The sequence below is a fragment of the Primulina tabacum genome, chromosome 14 (genome assembly GCF_025594145.1).
Source record: "Primulina tabacum isolate GXHZ01 chromosome 14, ASM2559414v2, whole genome shotgun sequence".
Lineage (NCBI taxonomy): Eukaryota > Viridiplantae > Streptophyta > Magnoliopsida > Lamiales > Gesneriaceae > Primulina > Primulina tabacum.
The window spans coordinates 37,058,710-37,078,035 of NC_134563.1; the positions used below are offsets into that span (position 1 = coordinate 37,058,710).

At 33.4% G+C, this 19,326-nt stretch overlaps 3 protein-coding genes and 1 pseudogene across 3 annotated transcripts; 2 read left to right on the top strand and 2 right to left on the bottom strand.

Moving 5' to 3' along the window:
* Window positions 1-1,312: 1,312 nt before the first annotated feature.
* LOC142524528 (uncharacterized) lies at window positions 1,313-2,456 on the bottom strand. The gene has a single exon (XM_075628555.1). It carries the CDS (start codon window positions 2,394-2,396, stop codon window positions 1,479-1,481), a length of 918 nt encoding a protein of 305 aa, XP_075484670.1. The 5' UTR covers window positions 2,397-2,456; the 3' UTR covers window positions 1,313-1,478.
* Window positions 2,457-4,780: 2,324 nt separating this feature from the next.
* Window positions 4,781-11,232, bottom strand: LOC142524008 (uroporphyrinogen-III synthase, chloroplastic-like; the record flags this gene model as incomplete). The annotated part of the gene is made up of 9 exons (XM_075627735.1): window positions 4,781-5,102; window positions 5,217-5,351; window positions 5,640-5,725; window positions 7,962-8,017; window positions 8,976-9,071; window positions 9,207-9,325; window positions 9,583-9,649; window positions 10,344-10,431; window positions 11,017-11,232. Coding segments are annotated over 9 exons (924 nt in total), but the record flags the coding sequence as incomplete, so codon positions are not given.
* Window positions 11,233-11,440: 208 nt separating this feature from the next.
* Window positions 11,441-15,090, top strand: LOC142524474 (26S proteasome non-ATPase regulatory subunit 14 homolog; annotated as a pseudogene).
* A 616-nt stretch (window positions 15,091-15,706) lies between these two features.
* LOC142524009 (origin of replication complex subunit 2-like) lies at window positions 15,707-17,874 on the top strand. Its single transcript, XM_075627736.1, has 4 exons — window positions 15,707-15,722; window positions 16,227-16,343; window positions 17,365-17,592; window positions 17,678-17,874. The coding sequence occupies exons 1-4, from the start codon at window positions 15,707-15,709 to the stop codon at window positions 17,872-17,874; spliced, it is 558 nt and encodes a 185-aa protein (XP_075483851.1).
* The last annotated feature ends 1,452 nt before the right edge of the window (window positions 17,875-19,326 follow it).

Here is a 19,326-nt window from a genome sequence, read left to right on the forward strand (position 1 = left end):
TATTGCAGTGTGTGTATTTTTTACTTTATGAAAAAAATGGATTGCCAACTTACCTAAAATGTGGTAGGTCCGTAGTTCGTAGATGTCACTTGTTGATATCGGCTCCTGTCACTCGAGCCTAACTTCCCCTCCAGGGGCCCACCCCCTATTTTTAATTCAGATGGAGAATGAAGTATTTGCTCTTCTAGAGTTGACGAATATCCATCCTGACTTTTTTCTGGATTTAATATATTTATTAGAAGATCTTTTGTCAGAAGATCTTGAGTGAATTTTATCTATATTTACAATAAAAAATAATATTATTTTATGAATGATCCAAATGATGATCTATTTTATAAAATTAACTCGTAAAATCTTGACAAGAGTGTTTTCCTACAAATATACGTGGATTGTCAAAGAAGAAAAGTAGATGATACTACAATTCAAGTTTTTTGTCAAAGAAGAAAAGTAGATGATACTACAATTCAAGTTTTTGTCTAAATTCGTATCTTCGCTTTAAATTTGTCAAATGATTCGTAATAAATATCTCACAATTATGTTTTCATAACTTAACTTATGTGGGTTAAATTGCTTTTTAATTCTATCTTATGAAATGATGCCTCATTATCATCTATATAAACAAATTTCTCACTACAAAAAATATTGTCGAACAAAATCTATGGCATATTAAATATAATTTACTTCCATAACGTGTACGCTATCGAACTATTAATTAATTATGCTGTAATTAAATATACATATACAAATAAATGCGATTAATAACTTGATTTTTTTAGTAAATTTATAGTCAATATTGGAATAAAGTGGTTAAGTTTAAGCTTTCCTTTCATTTTTTTAAGTTGTAAATAATTATTAAGGGGTGCTGAAAAATCCGTCATGCTGTCATGTTTGGTTAAGTTTGCCTACACGTATTCGATTTGAATTTTGATAAAAAGGATCTCTTTAATATTTTTATTTTATGATGTAATTTTTAAGAGAGTCCACTGACTGATACAACAATAATAATTATAACAAAGCCAAAGAAGTTAAGTGTTAAGATAACCGGAGCGGAAGTAAAGTATGAAGAAAACAACTAGAGTCGTAGCGTGTGAATTCTACGATACATTAGTGGGTTGATTACGAGATTGTCCAAGACATAACGGTATTAGATTTGAATCTAACTCTACTTCAAATGCTAGTACTTAAACGGGAGATGATTATCTAAACTCATATATAATTCACGAGAACTTAATCCAGTTGACGCGAGACATTTAATATAAATGATGTGGTTATATATTGTGTGTGTATATATTTGAACAAAGTAATAGCAAAACTAGAATTTCCAATTGATTTGCATGTTCATGATTTTATTTTACACAGCAGAAAAGTAACTAATTCTTATAAACATTTGAAAATAAATAAATGAACAAACGGTGAACCATAAGCAGACATTTTTATGTAAAAATGAAGATATGTATGTATATTATTTTTATTTGATTTCATTTACGAGAGAAGCCAAAGCCGTTGGCCAGAGCATGGACGGCGGGGTTAAACGCCAGGCGGCCCAGGATCCCCTGCTTGTACGGCAAGAAAGTCTTCTTCTTCAAGTCTTGAGAAACCGCCCGGTTCATTGTGTAATGCAGCTCGTGGGCTGAAACCGGTCCTTTCCTCGGACCAGGGCTGTCGATCGCCCTGAAGCTTGAGAGCCTGTACGCCGCCGTGTACTTCTTCAGATGGTCTTTCTCGGCGGCGCGTCCCTCTGATGCGCTGCGGAACAAGAAGAAGTCCTTCAGTCTCCATTTCTTGCTGCCTTTAGATGAACAAAGCATTGAAGAATTCTTCGTGTTATCAGATTGCTGCTTGTCATCTTCCCAGTATTGGCATTCGCCGTCTCTGATAGGAGAAAGTGAACGTGCCGCCCTTCGACTCGAGGATTTGGACGCATTAACTTGTCTTCCTCTGTGAGAAATCTCAGCTGTGGCCACCGCATAAAGGTCGGTCCTTTCTTTTCTGTTCTTCCCGCGAGGTGAGAAGGCTCCCTGAATTTTCTTCGCTGCCACTTTAGGGAGCTGAATCCCCACTAGCGGAGGCTTCAAAGGCTTAATCACCCCACCGTCAAACAGTTCTTCAGCAGAGAGCTGAGACGCAGTTTCCCATTCTTCGCTCACATCAAAAGCAAAATCATCTTTGATCAAATTCTTGGGAGACGAGCATTTCGGCACCGTCCCGCCACTCCCAGCTGCCACCAAGATATCATCAAAATCTTTATAGAACTGAGAGAGATGAGAGGGGCTGGTAGGAGCACTGAAATAGTATTCCCCTAAGAGCTTAGGTGTTGAAGGCGCGGTTACATGTGGCGAAGACCTTGCGCTGTTGAGATCGAAATCCGCGGCGGGGGAAGGTAGAATCACCTCCATGTTCGCTTCTGCCTAGAGAATTAAGGAAGGAGGAGATGTGAGATTTGGTTTATATCAGAGAGACGATCATATATTATTGACTCCAAAAATCTAATCATTTAGCCGCCTTTTATTACTTTTGATAATTTCACTTGTATCTGTTTTAATAACAAAAAAATAATATACCATTCTAATTTGCAATTCGTTATTATTTATATAATTTTCAAACATGATATTTGTTGTCATATGGTATTAAATATTTAAATATCAGATTATATAAAGTCCAAAAATGGCATTTGACATACTAAAGATTTGATTCCATGTCTTTTCAAAGTATAATATAATCTATATATACTTCTGCAAGAAATATATTTAAATTTTCAAAATTTTCTAATTATTATTCCAAATAAACATTATATTATAAAACTATTACAATCGTTTTGAAACTTTGAGTTAGTTTATTTAATGAAGCATGTTATAGAAGAAGAAATTTAATATTTGGACAGGAAAACTGTTCTTTAAAAAAAATTATTAATTAGATGCAAAAAATTGAGAGAGATACTATTCCATGAATTAAGCAGGTATAGAGAAGTCAATGCATGTGTGCTTCAACTTTTGAATTTCTAGATGCATAATTGCGGGAATTTAGTGCATGTCTGCCAAATGGAACAGATGAATCCTGAATTAAATTACAAAAACTATGATGAGACTGTCTCATATATTAATAATAAAATCATAAATATAATTTGGAGAAACCAATTAATTTTTTAGACATGCCTAATAAATAATAATCATGATTGTTGAACAAAGGATAATTAATGATTGTGGGATATCTCCTTATCTTAATTTACAAAAAGAAAGTGTAATATTTTCATACATCGTACCAATTTTCATCTGCAAACTACGAGATATAAAATCAAATTTATTTTTCTTAAAATTTATATTATTATATATTTGAACATTCTAAGAATTCCAGTGAAAAAAAAAGAGATTAAATCACCAAATAATCACACATGTTATTGTGTTCATGTCTGGTCAAACGAGGGTCAAGCATAATTCACTCCAATAGAGTCAAAGAATAACCATTTCCCTCGAATTAACTACCAGAATCATCGTACGCATTTATTTGATAAGACAACTCCTTAAGACAAATAATTGGGAAAATTGGACAACCAGGCAGTTTTACTATATCCTTTTGTCACCAAAATTATTGATCAGAGTTTACCTGTATCACAAAATATATATTTTTATTTATATGTTTACGTAATAAGATAATCCGTCTCAATTATAAATATTAGCTTTTAACATTTGGTAAAAATTTGTGTGAGACGGTCTCACATGTCGTATTTTGTGAGACGGATATCTTATTTGAGTCATCCATGAAAAAATATTATTTTTTATGCTAAGAGTATTATTTTTTATTGTGAATATTAGTATGGTTGACCCCGTCTCACAGGTAAAGATTCGCGAGACCGTCTCACAAGAGACCTACTCCTAACATTTTATACAATTGCAAATTAAAGTTTTTTGTTTAATTTTAATTGGCTAGCAAATGACAAAGTTATCATAAAAAAGAATATTTGCAAATTGATGCGTGACCCTTTTTTCTTTTATTTTTAAAATAGATTGTTCTATTTTAATATAATATTTGTCTCACAGTCTTCTTATACAATATATGGTATTGAAACAAAAAGAATTAAATAAATTATAGCTTGGTAGGAAATCTGACGACGACCGTCTAGAAGGACACACAGACGTTGATTGATTGTTTCCCTCCGATGGAAATAAATTTTGTTAAATATGCAATTTTTTTACAAAATATAAAATATAAAAATTCGAACTTTATCAGTTCTACAGTAATTTCACCAACTATGGTAGGCTATATGCAGCAGGTTTTTAAGCCCACTCAATTTCTGACTCGAAAACACTTTCTGTATTTGTGTATATATATATATTTATATTCAAATAATGATAATATCATAATTATAAAAATAATTATATGTCAAAATAAATTTGAATTGATTATATTTAAATGTGATCATATCATTATTATAAAAATTAACGAGAGATTAAATTATAATTTGAAATGATGAAATAAAGAAAGAGAAGGTTTCCATTTAATAATAACTAGCGACTATTTGCATTCATCGCATGCGTATATGTACTATTTTTTGTGTTAATTTTTTTTATTTTTTATTTTTAATCGAATGTTTTCTTATTATAATTTTTTGTATTTGAAATGATATACTCATTTAAAAATTCAAAAATTTAAATAAAGATTAAAGAAATTATTTAAAATTTTTTGGAAAATAGATATGATATTGATAAGAGAATAAATAAATTTAGTTAAATAGAAATACTACTAGATAAGGAGTTTGGTAAAGAAAAGAAAACGATGTAAAATACTTTTAATTGATAATTTATTTTTGTAAATTGTTAATCTCAAGTGCTCTTATTCCGGAGTTTCTGGGTTTTAGACATTCGTATTGGGGAACCACATATAATCGAAACTGGCCCTGGACCTGTATGTTCAAGTACCTAAACAACCTTTCAGCTCCTAACTAACTGAGCAGAGACGAAAAGTACCGCTGCTTGGGGGATGAAGATGAGAGCGTACTGTGGTCAAAAGTTAGCAGTTTGGGCAGCAAGTCGGCGAAATTAAGTTCTCAGGTCTGCTGCTGCACTTGGCTGTGAACTTTTAAAGCTTCTAAAATGCAGCTAACCCACCTGAGAAAAAATCTCCATGTGTTGAAGCAACATGTGAGCTATAAAGACTTGTGTGCAATAGAATGAGTTAAGGCACATAATTTTCCCAAAACAACCCAACAGATTGGAGGTTACCCTTCAAGACCAGGATTTGCTGGGAAGTACACATTCCCAAACCCCAATTTGTTAGCAGCTACTGCAGTAGTCTCCCCAATACAAGCAACAGCATTATCCCAAAGTGGTGATTCTGGCAATACACTAAGCCAAGCACTGTTGAAGAACAAAAATCACATACACTGTAAACGAAAGGAATGCACCACAAAGAAGGGTAAAAGGCAAAGATCAAACGATCCTCAATCAGAGGTATTTTCAACAGGCAAAAACCAGATATACCGTTATATTCAGGGTGGGAAAATAATCTCTATGAACAGTGGTACAGATCATCGAACGTGTTTCCAAATGGAACAGCACCTCGAAAAGCTTGATCCAAATTTTTTAACTGGCTAAGCAAGAAGGAAAACTAAAAAGGCCCAGCAATAATAAGTGAAGGAGGTTTACCGCACAGCAGAAGGCGATGCAACTGCAACTACAGGAATGAAAAGTGCCTGCTCCAAAGCCATAGGGTCCACATATTTGACAGGCTCCTGAAAAAGAACCCCTACAATTAGTATCCTGTCATGATATCCAACTTCGATATATCAATTTTCAAATATATCAGTGGTTGCCCTTGTCCTGACGAACATCTCTCACCCAATAGTACCCGCCTTTTCATGACCTTGTTAAGTTCTCAAAATTAATAAACTACCCTTCTTAAATTTATGTCACAACCAAAATATCAGTGAAGGAATTCTAATCGACATGTGGGCTTATGCACTTCAAAAGCATTTGACAAGGTATAAAGAGAACAAAACTCCACACATCCACATATTAAATGAACGGTGTCAACCTAACATACGTATAAATATATGACTTTTAATTGTGAATTTTCTAATATATCCTTATTCATTTAAGTTAGTAAATTCAATTAATGGTTTTTTTATGGGTTCTTTTGGTATTGTACATCTTAAATGACTTTGGACATTAATGCATATTGAATTCACAATTTACCTATTGTTTTTTTTTTGTTGCTACTAAAATTGGTTGCTAAAATGAGTTGGTTTTTTTAATGATTGCTAATGAATATTTAATGTTTTTATCTTATCTTTTCTTTTATTTTATATATAAATATATCACTTTTATAACAAGTTGATTTTTAAATATGAATTAAGAAGCATAATATTTTTTTATTTAAACATGTCATTTTGTTTTTGTGACACTATTTTTTCCTTATATATATTTTTTAATGCTTGCGGGTGTTTTTGGTGCTTATTATTTTTATTTAACATTGTTTAAAATATTATATGCATATCTAACATACATATAAATATATGACTTTTAATTGTGAATTTTCTAATATACCCTTATTCATTTAAATTAGTAAATTTAATTAATGGTTTTTTTATGGGTTCTTTTGGTAATTCACTATACATTTTAAATGACTTTGGACATTAATGTATATTGAATTCACAATTTACCAATTGTTTTTCTTTGTTGCTACTAAAATTGGTTGCTAAAATGAGTTGATTTTTTCATGATTGCTAATGAATATTTAATGTTTTTATCTTATCTTTTATTTTATTTTACATATAAATATATCACTTTTATAACAAGTTGATTTTTAAATGTGAATTAAGAAGCATAATATTTTTTTATTTAAACATGTCATTTTGTTTTTCTGACACTATTTTTTCCTTATATATATTTTTTAATGTTTGCGGGTGTTTTTGTGCTTATTATTTTTATTTAACATTGTTTGAAATATTATATGCATATAAAATTTAAATCATAATGTGTCTACACGCGTTTGCAAATTTAGGATCAATGTTCATAGTGTGTTTTCCGTGAAATGTGTCAACTATACATGCATTTACAATAATAATTAATATTTTTGTCATAAAAAATAATATTTTTTCATTATTGAATCAAATAGAATATTCGTCTCACAAAATTATTCGTGAGCCGTCTCACAAAATTATTCGTGAGCCGTCTCACAAAATTTTGTGAGTTATCTTATTTATATATCTATTTCATTTAGCAAAATCACAATTGATATTTAATTTAATAAATGTTTAGTAGTTTTATTTTAACATTATTATGATAATTTATTTAATTAAGAGAATTTTATTTGACAAAATTTTGTTTATGTTTACTCAATTTAAGTACATCGTGATTTTGATCTGATAAAATTCACTATTATGTTATTTTTATTATTTTTTCTATTGTGAATTATATTTGGATGAAAGATATATTTTCAAATTTGAGAGAGCTGTCATTATGTTATAATCACGCGGATTGAAAGTGTCATATGAATCAGTGAATATATACGACTTATTATCATAATATATTTTCATTTTTTGTGTTTTATATATATTTAGATTGATAAATACTCATAAACAATATGTTATTCGATTTTAAATATTATCTAAATCTCATTATTATATATTTCATTCTTAGTTGTCTACGTGCATCGCACGTATACATTCCTAGTGAGATTCAAATACACCAGTTTGTCGTTCAACCATTGCATAGATGGTGTGAGAGGGGACAAAAATCATCGAAGGATGAGCAAACGAGTTTAGTCCTCATTCCCAAATGTGGAGAAAGGGGGGAAAAAGCTTATTCACAAATGTCAATCCAGCAGCAACCAGAAATAATGAACAGAAACTCCATATACAGTGTCATTATCAATACTCAACAAGGAGGGGAGAAGCAGAGTATAATTTAGGTATGAAAATTATGCAACTGAAAAGTAAGCTGACAATATCAAAGCAGGCGTCATACGGTAGTGTACGTATTCAGTCTAGTAACCTCAAATCCACGCTTTGCAAGGCCCTCCTCTGAAATAGAAAAAAAAAACCCGAAACTAAACAAATGTTAGTTCATTTCAATGATATTATAAAAAAAACAGATCTGGAGGGACAAGAAAAAGAAAACAAATACGGATTACACATGCAGCATTGAGAGTCATGATTAAACAGCAATTTATTATTTGTATTTGCATAATCTTACATTTTTAGCCCCGAAATTACTCATTAACTATCTTTTCTTATTCATCTAAATGCAAGAGTTACAATAGAAGTACTATCCAACATATTATAGGCAACTTTGCACATATAAATGAAAAATATATTTTCAAAACTAAGGAACATTAGCATAACCAAACTTTTCAACAAAAGATTTTTCAAGTCACTCAAAAGATTTTTCATAATCTCTCGACTTCTTAAATGAACTACGGCCTAAAAAAATGAAATCCAACTTAACTTCAAGGCTGATATATCACTTTGTATCATTATAGTGGTTAAAGACTTTAGAAAGTGAGGTTGGATACTCTAAATTCAGCAATAAGAAATCAAACAGGAATTTCCATTTAGCTGTATTCCTTCTCTGCAATTTGACTTCACGCATGATTAATTCAGTAGTTACATCCTGATGATCTAAGCATTACATTCACATGGTTCTTTATTTGTAATATACCGAAAACTCAGTTGACTGATTGCTTCCTGCATTACAGAGTAAAGGAAAAATCAAATATGAAAAAAAAAATCATATAGATCTACGCGGCAACCAAGAAGTTTTTCTAGGCCATCACATGTGGTAAAACTACAGAGTAGCAATACAATAAATTATTGTAGTTTTCCAGAACATAGAAACAGATAAGTTCAACTACACCATTTGAATTCAGCATTGTTGCTGTTATTCCCTTTCACAGGAAAGATGTTTCGGATATAATGCTTTAACAAATTAGTGATGAGAAAGAAGGAGCACAAATAAAAAACCAGATATTAGAGTACTGACCAATTTCATTGCCAGCTTTTGCTGAAGCAGGATATAAGACGGTGCACCTTGTATTATCGTTATTCGGAAGTTCAGACGCCAAAACTTTGCCAGTCGCTGAATATCATAACAAAAATTACTCTTTTTCAAGCGGTGACTAGTTTGGATTAATGTCCCACACTAGATTCATAATCACAAGTTAACTAGCCTAAAATGTTTTTCTGTATCATAATTAAGGAATTAAGTAAAAACCTTTTGATGGAACAAAAACAACATCAAGACTTTGCGCTGCAGAAGGCAATATTTTCTCAAAAACACTTGCTGTACCAGCTCCTACAACTCCAATCCTGACTTTTGGAGCTCCAGCAGCTCTGTAAACACATAACTAGAATTATCGAGTAATACAGCCAACACGGCACCAGAATGAAGAGTTATTAGTAACTGCCTAATTTTAACTATGCAGGTGTGATTAGTTTTAGTCACAAAACAAGACATTAATATTGCATCACTCGAAAGCTGCTTGACATTATAAAGCGACAAAAACAGCATCAGGCTTTAAGTGACTAATTCTCCTCATCAAACCAAATGATATTTAGGACAAATCGCTCTAGAAACACCAGGATCTTACTTCCAAGCATCAAGGAAAACCTCACCCGCTTCAGGTGAAGTTATGACAATCCAGTCAAACAAATTGTCTGCAGCCATAGAAAGCAGAAATCAGAGACCACTCTCACTTAACAAATAATTACTAGTACTTTCATTTTTCAACTTTGATTTTTTGTACAAGGGAAGTTTTTGAAGTTAAGTAAAATCAACTGGAAGAGAAAATACACGCCTACAAAGAGAGGGAGTGACATTAATATTAGTTATTTTGTGTGCCCTGCAACCACATAGAATGGAGTTTTGGCAAAACAAAGAAAGCTAGGAAGATATTATTTATTAATAACATCAACATATTCCAATCTAACCAAATAATTTCAACAAGACTAAACTGACTTGATGAGATCACTTATGTGTTACTAAATACAGAATTACCGTCACCAGATTTTCATGTGGATCACAATTTGATATTAGATGACGCTTTTCACACCATTTCCACCACTTAGAGTGCCATTCACCATAAACATGGGAACAAATTAAAAAAACTTGGGCATTTACATATTCTAAATACGAATGAATTCCGAAAAATACAGGGAAGATAAGTCAGCTACAAACACAGGGGAAAAGACCACAAGTACTATGAAAGGACAAGTGTTTCCAGATTAGCAAAGAAAAGTACCTTTTACATAAAACCAAGGTTCCTTGATCATAAACTGAGTACGAAGTTAAACTAGCATAAATTATAGCATATAAAAGAAACAATAGGCAAAGAAATCATCTAGAACTCACTGCTCAACACAGAAGGAAGATTTTCTGAATCAGGCAACTGAGTATGCTGGATAAGAGGAAGCTCTAGGCAGTTAATTCCATTATTTTCCTGCAAACATAGGAAAAAATTACACACGTAACCATATTACAATGAGCTAGCCAAAAGAATTATACATTTATACAAGTCTAACACAAGCCATGATCAATGCTATTCGTTAGGTTGTGACAGCTTGACACTAAGGGACATTGCATGTGATAAATACCAAGAGAAAATTGGAGCCGTTAATTTGTGCAGTGAAATGAATTATAGCAGATATACAAGTACAGAACTATGATCCCATTTCCTCAAAGGCTGCAAACTTTCTAATGCATGTAAAATGAAAGGAGAAGGTAAATTGTCTGGACAAAAACATTCTTAGGGTACATATCTTGAAATTCATCGTTCACAAGCTGCAGGGGAAAAAACAAATTAAAAACACCCATTCTAAAACTGTTCAACAACTAATCCCGTATTCAAGTTACAGCAAATGCGATGAAACGAGTAGAGAATAAAAGCACGTTGTTTTCTTCAGAAAAGCAAGTTATCAGCAGACTCATTCTTTAAACTAAATATAAGTGAATTTTTTTTTTAAAAAAATTAATTAAACCCAACAACCAAATAGGAATTCACCATGATAAAACATAAAAGAATTACCAGAGCATGAATGAGCTTGCCGTTCTTGCCTCGCTCCCTCGTGACCACAACTTTCGGCTTGGCCGTTGAAGATAAAGAAGCTGAAACAGAACCTAAAGCTTTGATTTTGACATATATTCTTCGGTTTTGAAACTGATCACTGATGACGAAAAGAAGAAGGAATTGCAGGTGTACGAACCGGAGAGAGGGTAGAGAGAGAAAATGTAGCCATTGTTTTCAGAAGACGACACGTATCAGGGGTTCTAAATAATACAAAAAATAGAAGTCTGGGTTGCTTATTTAAAAAACCATTAATAAAGGGGCTGGAATGCTATTATTTGTTTCAAAAGATATTGATTTTTTTAAAAAAATTGTAGAATAATTTGAGATTACATACGCTGAAATTGGAGGAGGATATATGAAATATAAACAACACGAAAGGTACAAAAAATAGATTATCAAAAAATCAGGGGTCTCTACGAAATTAGGATGTCAGGCATGGAGAGACTACAACGGATGTTCGCTAGGTGCAGGAGGCGCTCTTGATCATCCTCCGCCGGACCCATCCACCCTCGACTCCTCCGAACAGGTCTACATCTCATCGCTGGCCCTCCTCAAAATGCTGAAGCACGGTAAAACTATGCTTTTTGTTGTGAATAAGATTTAGTATAGCTATGCTGGCATCAAGTGCTTAATTATGGTGAATCTAGGGCTTTATTATATATATTCAGAGCATTTAATGCTAGATTTTGTGCATGTTGAAACAATTTAGGTTCTTTTGGTTTGTGCGTGGCTTATTATAGGTAGGGCGGGGTGCCAATGGAAGTGATGGGGTTGATGCTGGGCGAGTTTGTGGATGAGTACACGATACGTGTGGTTGACGTTTTCGCAATGCCTCAGAGTGGAATTCGGGTCAGTGTTGAGGCCGTGGATCACGTTTCCAGACCAATATGCTTGATATGCTGAAGCAAACCGGCAGGTGCCGCGGAGTTAATTGTGTTGTGAAAGGGTTTTCTACCTCTTGATGGTTGAATGTACTATAGGCTTCTTAGTTTCGTATAAAAAAAATGTATTGTAGGCTTCTAGCAAATAAGTAGAAATGAGATGTTCCTACTCTAAGCCGTAGAAACTCTATACCAGGAGATGTCGCCATGGTTCTTAATCTTATCAGGGAATTAAGAAGAATAGTATGTATAAACTTATTCATTGGTCATCAAATTGCCCTGGCACTCCATACTTGATATATCTTGATATTGTAGATTACAAAAATAGGGAAATAATAGAGAAGAATTCACATAGTAATTGGTTGAGTTTTCTGCAATTGGAATCACCTTCAGCAGTCAGTACTTCCATCTTCTAACTTTCTTTGGGTATTAATAGATTATTATTCAAATTAGAGCTAAAAATGTTAAGTTATAGTTAATTATTAAGGAATGTAGGTATCTACGCTGCAAATATTTTTTCCTACGAATTCAAATTTAGGATAAATTATCGAAGATACAATATATTTTCATCTTAAGTTCTTTAAACATCAATACTTTGTTACAGTCATTTTCTCTAAAACGGGGTAACTACTCATCAACTTTTGGACCAGTAATGTTAAGTTCCATGTATTTCCGTTTTGGGTTGAGCCCATTCATAATGCCCTCTGGAATGTGGTGATTTAAGATGATGCACTGATTGGTTTCTGCTGATCCCACCATTCAAACTTCCTACGGTTCAGATTTATACCTTTTGTAAACTGCTGCAAGGAAGCAGAGAGAACTTTTGCTTGATTTGGTGAAGGCAATCTTTCATTCTGCCCATAATTTTAGTTACAATGACTGAAATGGCGTATTTACTTTTCTTGATTATTGAAATTTGACTGTCTCAGAGCATTCAATTGTATGGTTAGTTTTTCTAATACCTTTTAAACTCAGTTTGCTTTGCCGAGTTTAAACTTTGTTGAGTGATGGAGTCTGCTTTACGTTTCCTCTAAGATTGTAGGAAGGTTTACATCATATTGATATATGAATGATTACTGGATCTTATAGAAAATTTTCATATTGATATTATTGATATTTTTCCTTTCCATGATGTGTAAAGTCGACACAATCACTTTTCTGTGTTACAAACCTGAGATGGTGGTGGGTTGGTATCATTCACATCCTGGTTTTGGGTGTTGGCTTTCTGGTGTTGACATTAATACTCAGCAGGTTTTGCTTCTCCCCTATTTTTTTATTCGTATGATGTTTTGTCTAAATATATCGATGGGGTTGAGACAGAATATTCTTCGGTGACGATTAATTTATTTTAACTGATGCACTTGCTGTCAATAATTGCTTGTTTTTCTACAGGTGTTGACTATTCCATTAAGTTACTGTGATCTGTTTAAAAATAAAATTTATTGCAGCCTTCGTTATTTTCCTTTTATTTCCAATGTTATGAAATCTCATTTCGGTCTTTGTTTTTCTAATGGTTTGATGGCCTAGTGGAATCTCAATTTAAGAATGTGTTATGCAACTTGTAGATACACAATACTTCTTGCTCTCCGGCTCTGTTGTGTCTTTGTAAATCACGAAGTTGAGCATGTATCTTATGTTGTAGCAAGTATGCACTATCAATAGAATGAGTCCAATTTGTAGAGTGTAAGTTCTTGATATTTTTGTATGGTTCAGATTGTCTATGAGCTCTTCCATAGCAAGAACTTACACTCTTATGCAGATTTGTATTTGCTCTTTCTTTTGCTTCTTTCTTTTTCAGTGTTATATTCTTGCAATTATATAGAACGAAAGTTATTTATCATATAAACTGCAATGAATTTGATTTATCTAGGGTTTAAAACTGAACATGATATTTGTCTCACAAATCATAGCCAACCATAAAATGGATAAATTTATGTGTTTTTGTATCCCTTGGAGTAATTTATGTTGGGTGCCAAGACAAGCGGATTTGGTGGTTCTTGTGTCATTGCATATGGAATTAATATTTCATTTAAAATCACAAGCCTTTGAGTTTCTGTTCTCTGTTTGATCCTGTAGAGTTTTGAAGCTTTGAATCAAAAAGCGGTGGCAGTGGTAGTAGACCCAATCCAGAGTGTTAAAGGAAATGTGGTAATCGATGCCTTTCGCCTAATTAACCCCCAAACCATGATGCTTGGTCAAGAACCGAGACAGACAACATCCAACCTAGGTCATTTAAACAAACCATCTATTCAAGTAATGGTTCAGTTTCTCGGTTTATTTATGCACTTTGCAGGGTCCTGCCTGTTTTTAAATTTTTGAGTGATGACTGGAGGCTCTGATACATGGTTTGAACCGGCATTATTACTCCATAGCCATAAATTACAAGAAAAATGAACTCGAGGAGAAAAATCTATTGAATCTTCACAAGAAAAAGTGGACAGATGGACTAACTCTTCAGCGGTTTGATGCCCACTCCAAAACGAATGAGCAGACTGTCCAGATACACGTCAGGTTTTGTGATTTACATTTGATCGAGGTAGTAGTGAAGAATCAAAATTAACAAATAAGATGCATTTTAATTCTGGTTTTTTTTTTTTCTCTCTTTTTGCATCATGGCAACTTCATATAGTAGTTCCTATCTAATCAGAAACTAAAACTGGTGTTATGGTGAGGACGATGAGGACACAGTGAGTTCTTCTCTGCTCTACTGTTCTGGTTCAACATTTTTTCTTGATTTATTTCTGCAGGAGATGCTGAATCTAGCTGTCAAATATAACAAAGCAGTTCAGGAAGAGGATGAATTGCCACCAGATGCTAATGTGGGGAGGCAAGACGCCAAAAAGCATCTCGAGGAACACATATCAAACTTGATGTCTTCAAACATCGTCCAGACATTGGGGACGATGCTGGACACGGTCGTCTTCTAGATTTTGTTGTGAGAGCATAGGAATCCCGCTCATCGGCCTAGATATTTCAAGTCCTGAGGCAGCCAACTATTCCAACATGATTTGTAGTTTTCTTTATTACAACTTCCTCTATTTCTTCCATATGAAGTCAATGACTGATGTTTACAGCACTTGGTTAATACAATCTGTATGGTTAAATAATGTTCTATTTTTAATATCTTCAATAAATCGCCGGATTGATTTGTAATTTTTGAAAGGCGTCAACATACAAACGTACCAGGCTTGTCTTAGTGGGTATCCCTCTTACTGGTTTTTATTTTTTTAGGCTTTTTAATTTTACTTTTCTGATTCAATTTTGGATTTAGTCATATAAAATTTTATTAGGCTAAATCTCTAATTTTATTAATCTTTTTTTTTTGAAATCCAAATATATATGAAAAGAAAATCCAAATAAATCACTTTTGAGTACAAATATGATCCGAGAAAACGAATTGGAGAGGTGGTAGATTTTTCTTTTCTTTTTGTTTAAATTCTACAAATTATCGTTGTTTATTATATCTCAAAAAAGATTAATCAAATCTGAAGAGAATCAAGATAGGGAAATTTGAGCCAATTTTAGAGGGAAGACATCAAATCTGGGCTCGGTTTTGGACTCTAAAAAGCCTAGCTAAGTCTCAAATATATAATCCATTTACATTTTTCAAAACTTTACTAATGTATTCCTATTAGATAAGTATTGAGAAACGTGTAATCCTATCTATGTACATGAGACACCATTTTATTGTGTGTGAAAAAAGAAATGACTTATTTCCTAACCTTTGCCAAGTTTTCTTAAAAACGTACATTATAATGCCAATAACTATGACTTTTCATCTGGGTAAAAATATTGAGATTTCATTTGTTTCAGATTTCCTCAATGAAAGATGTGTCTCCATTAAAAAAATATATACATCTAGAAGAAGAAAAAAGGTTAGAGTGACACCAATGATTATATATATTCTTTGCCAGCACAATATATCTATAATACATTAACGTTTCATTGTATATTCTAAACATAAAGTTGAAGCACAAGGAGAGGCTGACCCGAACACTTACATGATGCACACGTCAGACATCCCGGACGAGTGTTCTTCGAATTGCATGCCAGACACCTGACGAGTAACCGTCCGTACGAGACCTGTCATTGGCAAAAACCCACAGCTCGTGGATTCCATTTTTGAAGAAGTATCTTTGGCTTAAAGGTTTATTAGTGGTAGTATGATGTACTAAATTTTGAATTGGATCATTTTTAACTAACTCGATGATTTTTTGTTTGTCAACATTCTATTATGCACATATCATGTGAGTCCATGTTCTAAGTATATTATAATTCTTTTTCCAGTGTGGGACAAGAAAATGCTTCAAACGCAGTTCAATTGGTACTGGTTCCATGTTCCTACTTTTGCACCTTACAAGGTTGAAGGAATGTTCTCCCCGTTGATACTCGCACATAGTGGCAGTGCGCAAAATATGAAGACTACTTCAATAGTGTTTGTTAGGATTATTTTGTCCGACAGATGATCGAAATAATAAGAATATCAGAATATGATTTAAAATAGTAAATTTGTGTTTTGTCAGAATTAAATATTGTGCCAGATGTTACAACATCTCGGACAACATGCAGCGGAATATTATATTTTGTAACACAAATTCACTTTAAATAAATAGATGGACGAGATTAAATATGCACAAGTATAAATACTTGTGCGGTGTCTTATGGCAAAAATTAATCACTAGAAAAATCAATCGTTCACAAAAACCTAACACTAGTGATTATGGCAAAAATCAATTTCCTCAACAAGTTAGAAAACAAATGCTTTCTAAAACAAATAACCAGAATAAAACTATAACAAGAAAGTAAAACGTGAGCCAAAAAGGTAGATCCACGAGAAGCAATCTTCGGCCAACTTCTTCCCAGATGTTGTCCGCAGATATTCTCAACATTCACAGCAACACCCTATCACAACTCTTTAAATCACAGCACGTCTCTTGAATAAGGTTTTCTCTGAAATTCTAAACGTGTACACATGAGTGAATATTGATCGGGAGGAAGAAGCCGCAAGAAAAACTATCACTAAAAACTCCAAGAAAATCTTCTCACGTGAAAACTCTTCACGAAAACTTCCCACGAAAAACACTTCGACTCCACGAAAATTCTACACACAAACTCTCTGAATTTTTCCCACAAACTCTCTGGTATCTTTTTCCTAATACCAAAACCAATACAAAGCCTGTTTTTGAAAAAAAAAAAACCATTATAAAGCCAGTGACTGAACATAAAATCAGTCCATTGGTGTAGCAGTTGGTTTCACAGGAGTTGAGCATTAAATCTGGAGTCTGGGTCATATTGGGGTGTATGAAGGTGAAAAGAAAACCAAGGAAGCAAATTATGATTCATTAGGGTTTTTTGTTTGTCAACATTCTATTATGTACATATCATGTGAGTCCCTGTTCTAAGTATATTATAATTCTTTTTCCAGTGTGGGACAAAAAAATGGTTCAAACACAGTTCAATTGGTACTGGTTCCATGTTCCTACTTATGCACCTTACAAGGTTGAAGGAATGTTTTTCCCTTTGATACTCGCACACAGTGGCAGTGCGCAAAATGTGAAGACTGCTTCAATAGTCTTACAGAGTTTAACACCCAATGCTCAGAGCGTTTTTAAAGTTTTGGCCAACCATCAGCTGTCCCATCCTGATGAAGAAAGCAAGTGTTCACATCAAACACTTGTTTAATTGAAATTAGTCATTTTTTCCTTATCAAATCAATAATTGTTTGTTCCTCTTCCCAGGGATGCCGTTCAATAATCTTTACACAGTATGTCGCGAACGCTTTATAGTGAGCAGTCAGATTACTCTGAATGCTCATTTGACAGAATTCAAGGACCATGAATTGGTCAAAAATAAAAGAAATTCAGATGGTGAAGATTGCTTATACATTCCTCTCACAAGTGAAGCACTTGAAAAACTCGTTAAAAAGATGAGCTAATAAAAGTACCTTGGCAATTTTCATGACCATCAAATTGGATCCGGAATTTTAGACACCAGGATAGGAGTAGTAATCCAGTATCATTCTGAAGGAGTTTCAAGTCTTGAAGCACGTGAGCTTTTGTGCTGGATGAAGTCATGCTTTTGATCAAAAGTGCATTATTTGCACTGATTTCCATAATACTGTATTGTATTAATTATCATATAAGGACTTTTTTGGGTGCTTTGAAATCTAATGTTGTAGAAGAACTTCTATTGATTAGATGTACGACTTCTCCCCAAAATGCTTACCTAAGTTAGCATGATTGAGCATACATCAAACTCTTTCAAGTATTGTTCGATTCTTACATTCTGCAGTATCGTTCTATTGAGGCTCGCGTCTTACTGATTTGTGTCTTGCTATCCCTTGATCTTTACAAAATCTGTAAACTCATATTCAAGGTGCTCTAGTTCATTATCAGTTCTCAGTGTCTTAAATCTCTTCCCGGTTTGATTTTTCTACCTAAGCTTTCCATTGTTTAAAACTTATAAATGCCTCATTTTTTTTTTTGTTTCATATGTAAACCCAAAATTTTCTAAAAAAGTCGACAATGAAGTTTATAAAGTATCTGGATCCAATTTAGAGTTTTAACTTTAGCTGGAACATATCGAAATTCAGTCACAGTTCTGCAGAGTCCATCCTTCATTCTAAGTTTAGTGGACCTGATACCCATGAATTTGAATTATGTTGTTTCCCATGATCACCCGACCTCCGTCACCTTCTTCAAAGGTTTCAAACCATTCTTTATTTGGTCTCATATGGAACGAAAACCCAAATTTCAGAATCTACCCACTTTATTTCTGTTTCCTGGACACAAGTTCTTGTGTCTCAGATGTTTCAATCCCATCTTAGAACATGGCTTGATTATTAGGTTCATCTTCTTTGGTTTCCCCCTTTTTTTTTCCAAAATGAACATGACAATCATTTTATTTTTTCAAAACTTGCTATTGTTCCGGCTCAAATTTGAAAACATGTAAAACATAAAAGATGTAAATTAGGCCAAGATCAATCCATCATAAAATTTTCGGCCACGTGTGGTCGCCAGAGCTTCTCCATATGTCGGCACAACGACACATGAATTTCATGCGCCCCTCTGATGATCGAGATTTCAGCGATCGATCACTTATGCATTTTTTTAGGCATCCTTATTTTTTTTCCTTCTAATTTTGGACATTTATTTTAATTGTTATGAGTTTTTAAAGTTTTAACAAAACTATCCGGCACAAGTTTTAAATAAAAATGATTTTTAAAAGGTTCCAAGTGGGGATTTCTACTGTGAGGATGTCCCTCTCCGGTCTCCTGATTAAACAGAACAATAAAGGGTGCCCGAAGAAATATTTTAAAAGCGAATTATTGCTGCACGGTGGGAAAATCTTTTCGCACGCACCCCGGGTTTTGACGGGGAGCAACATG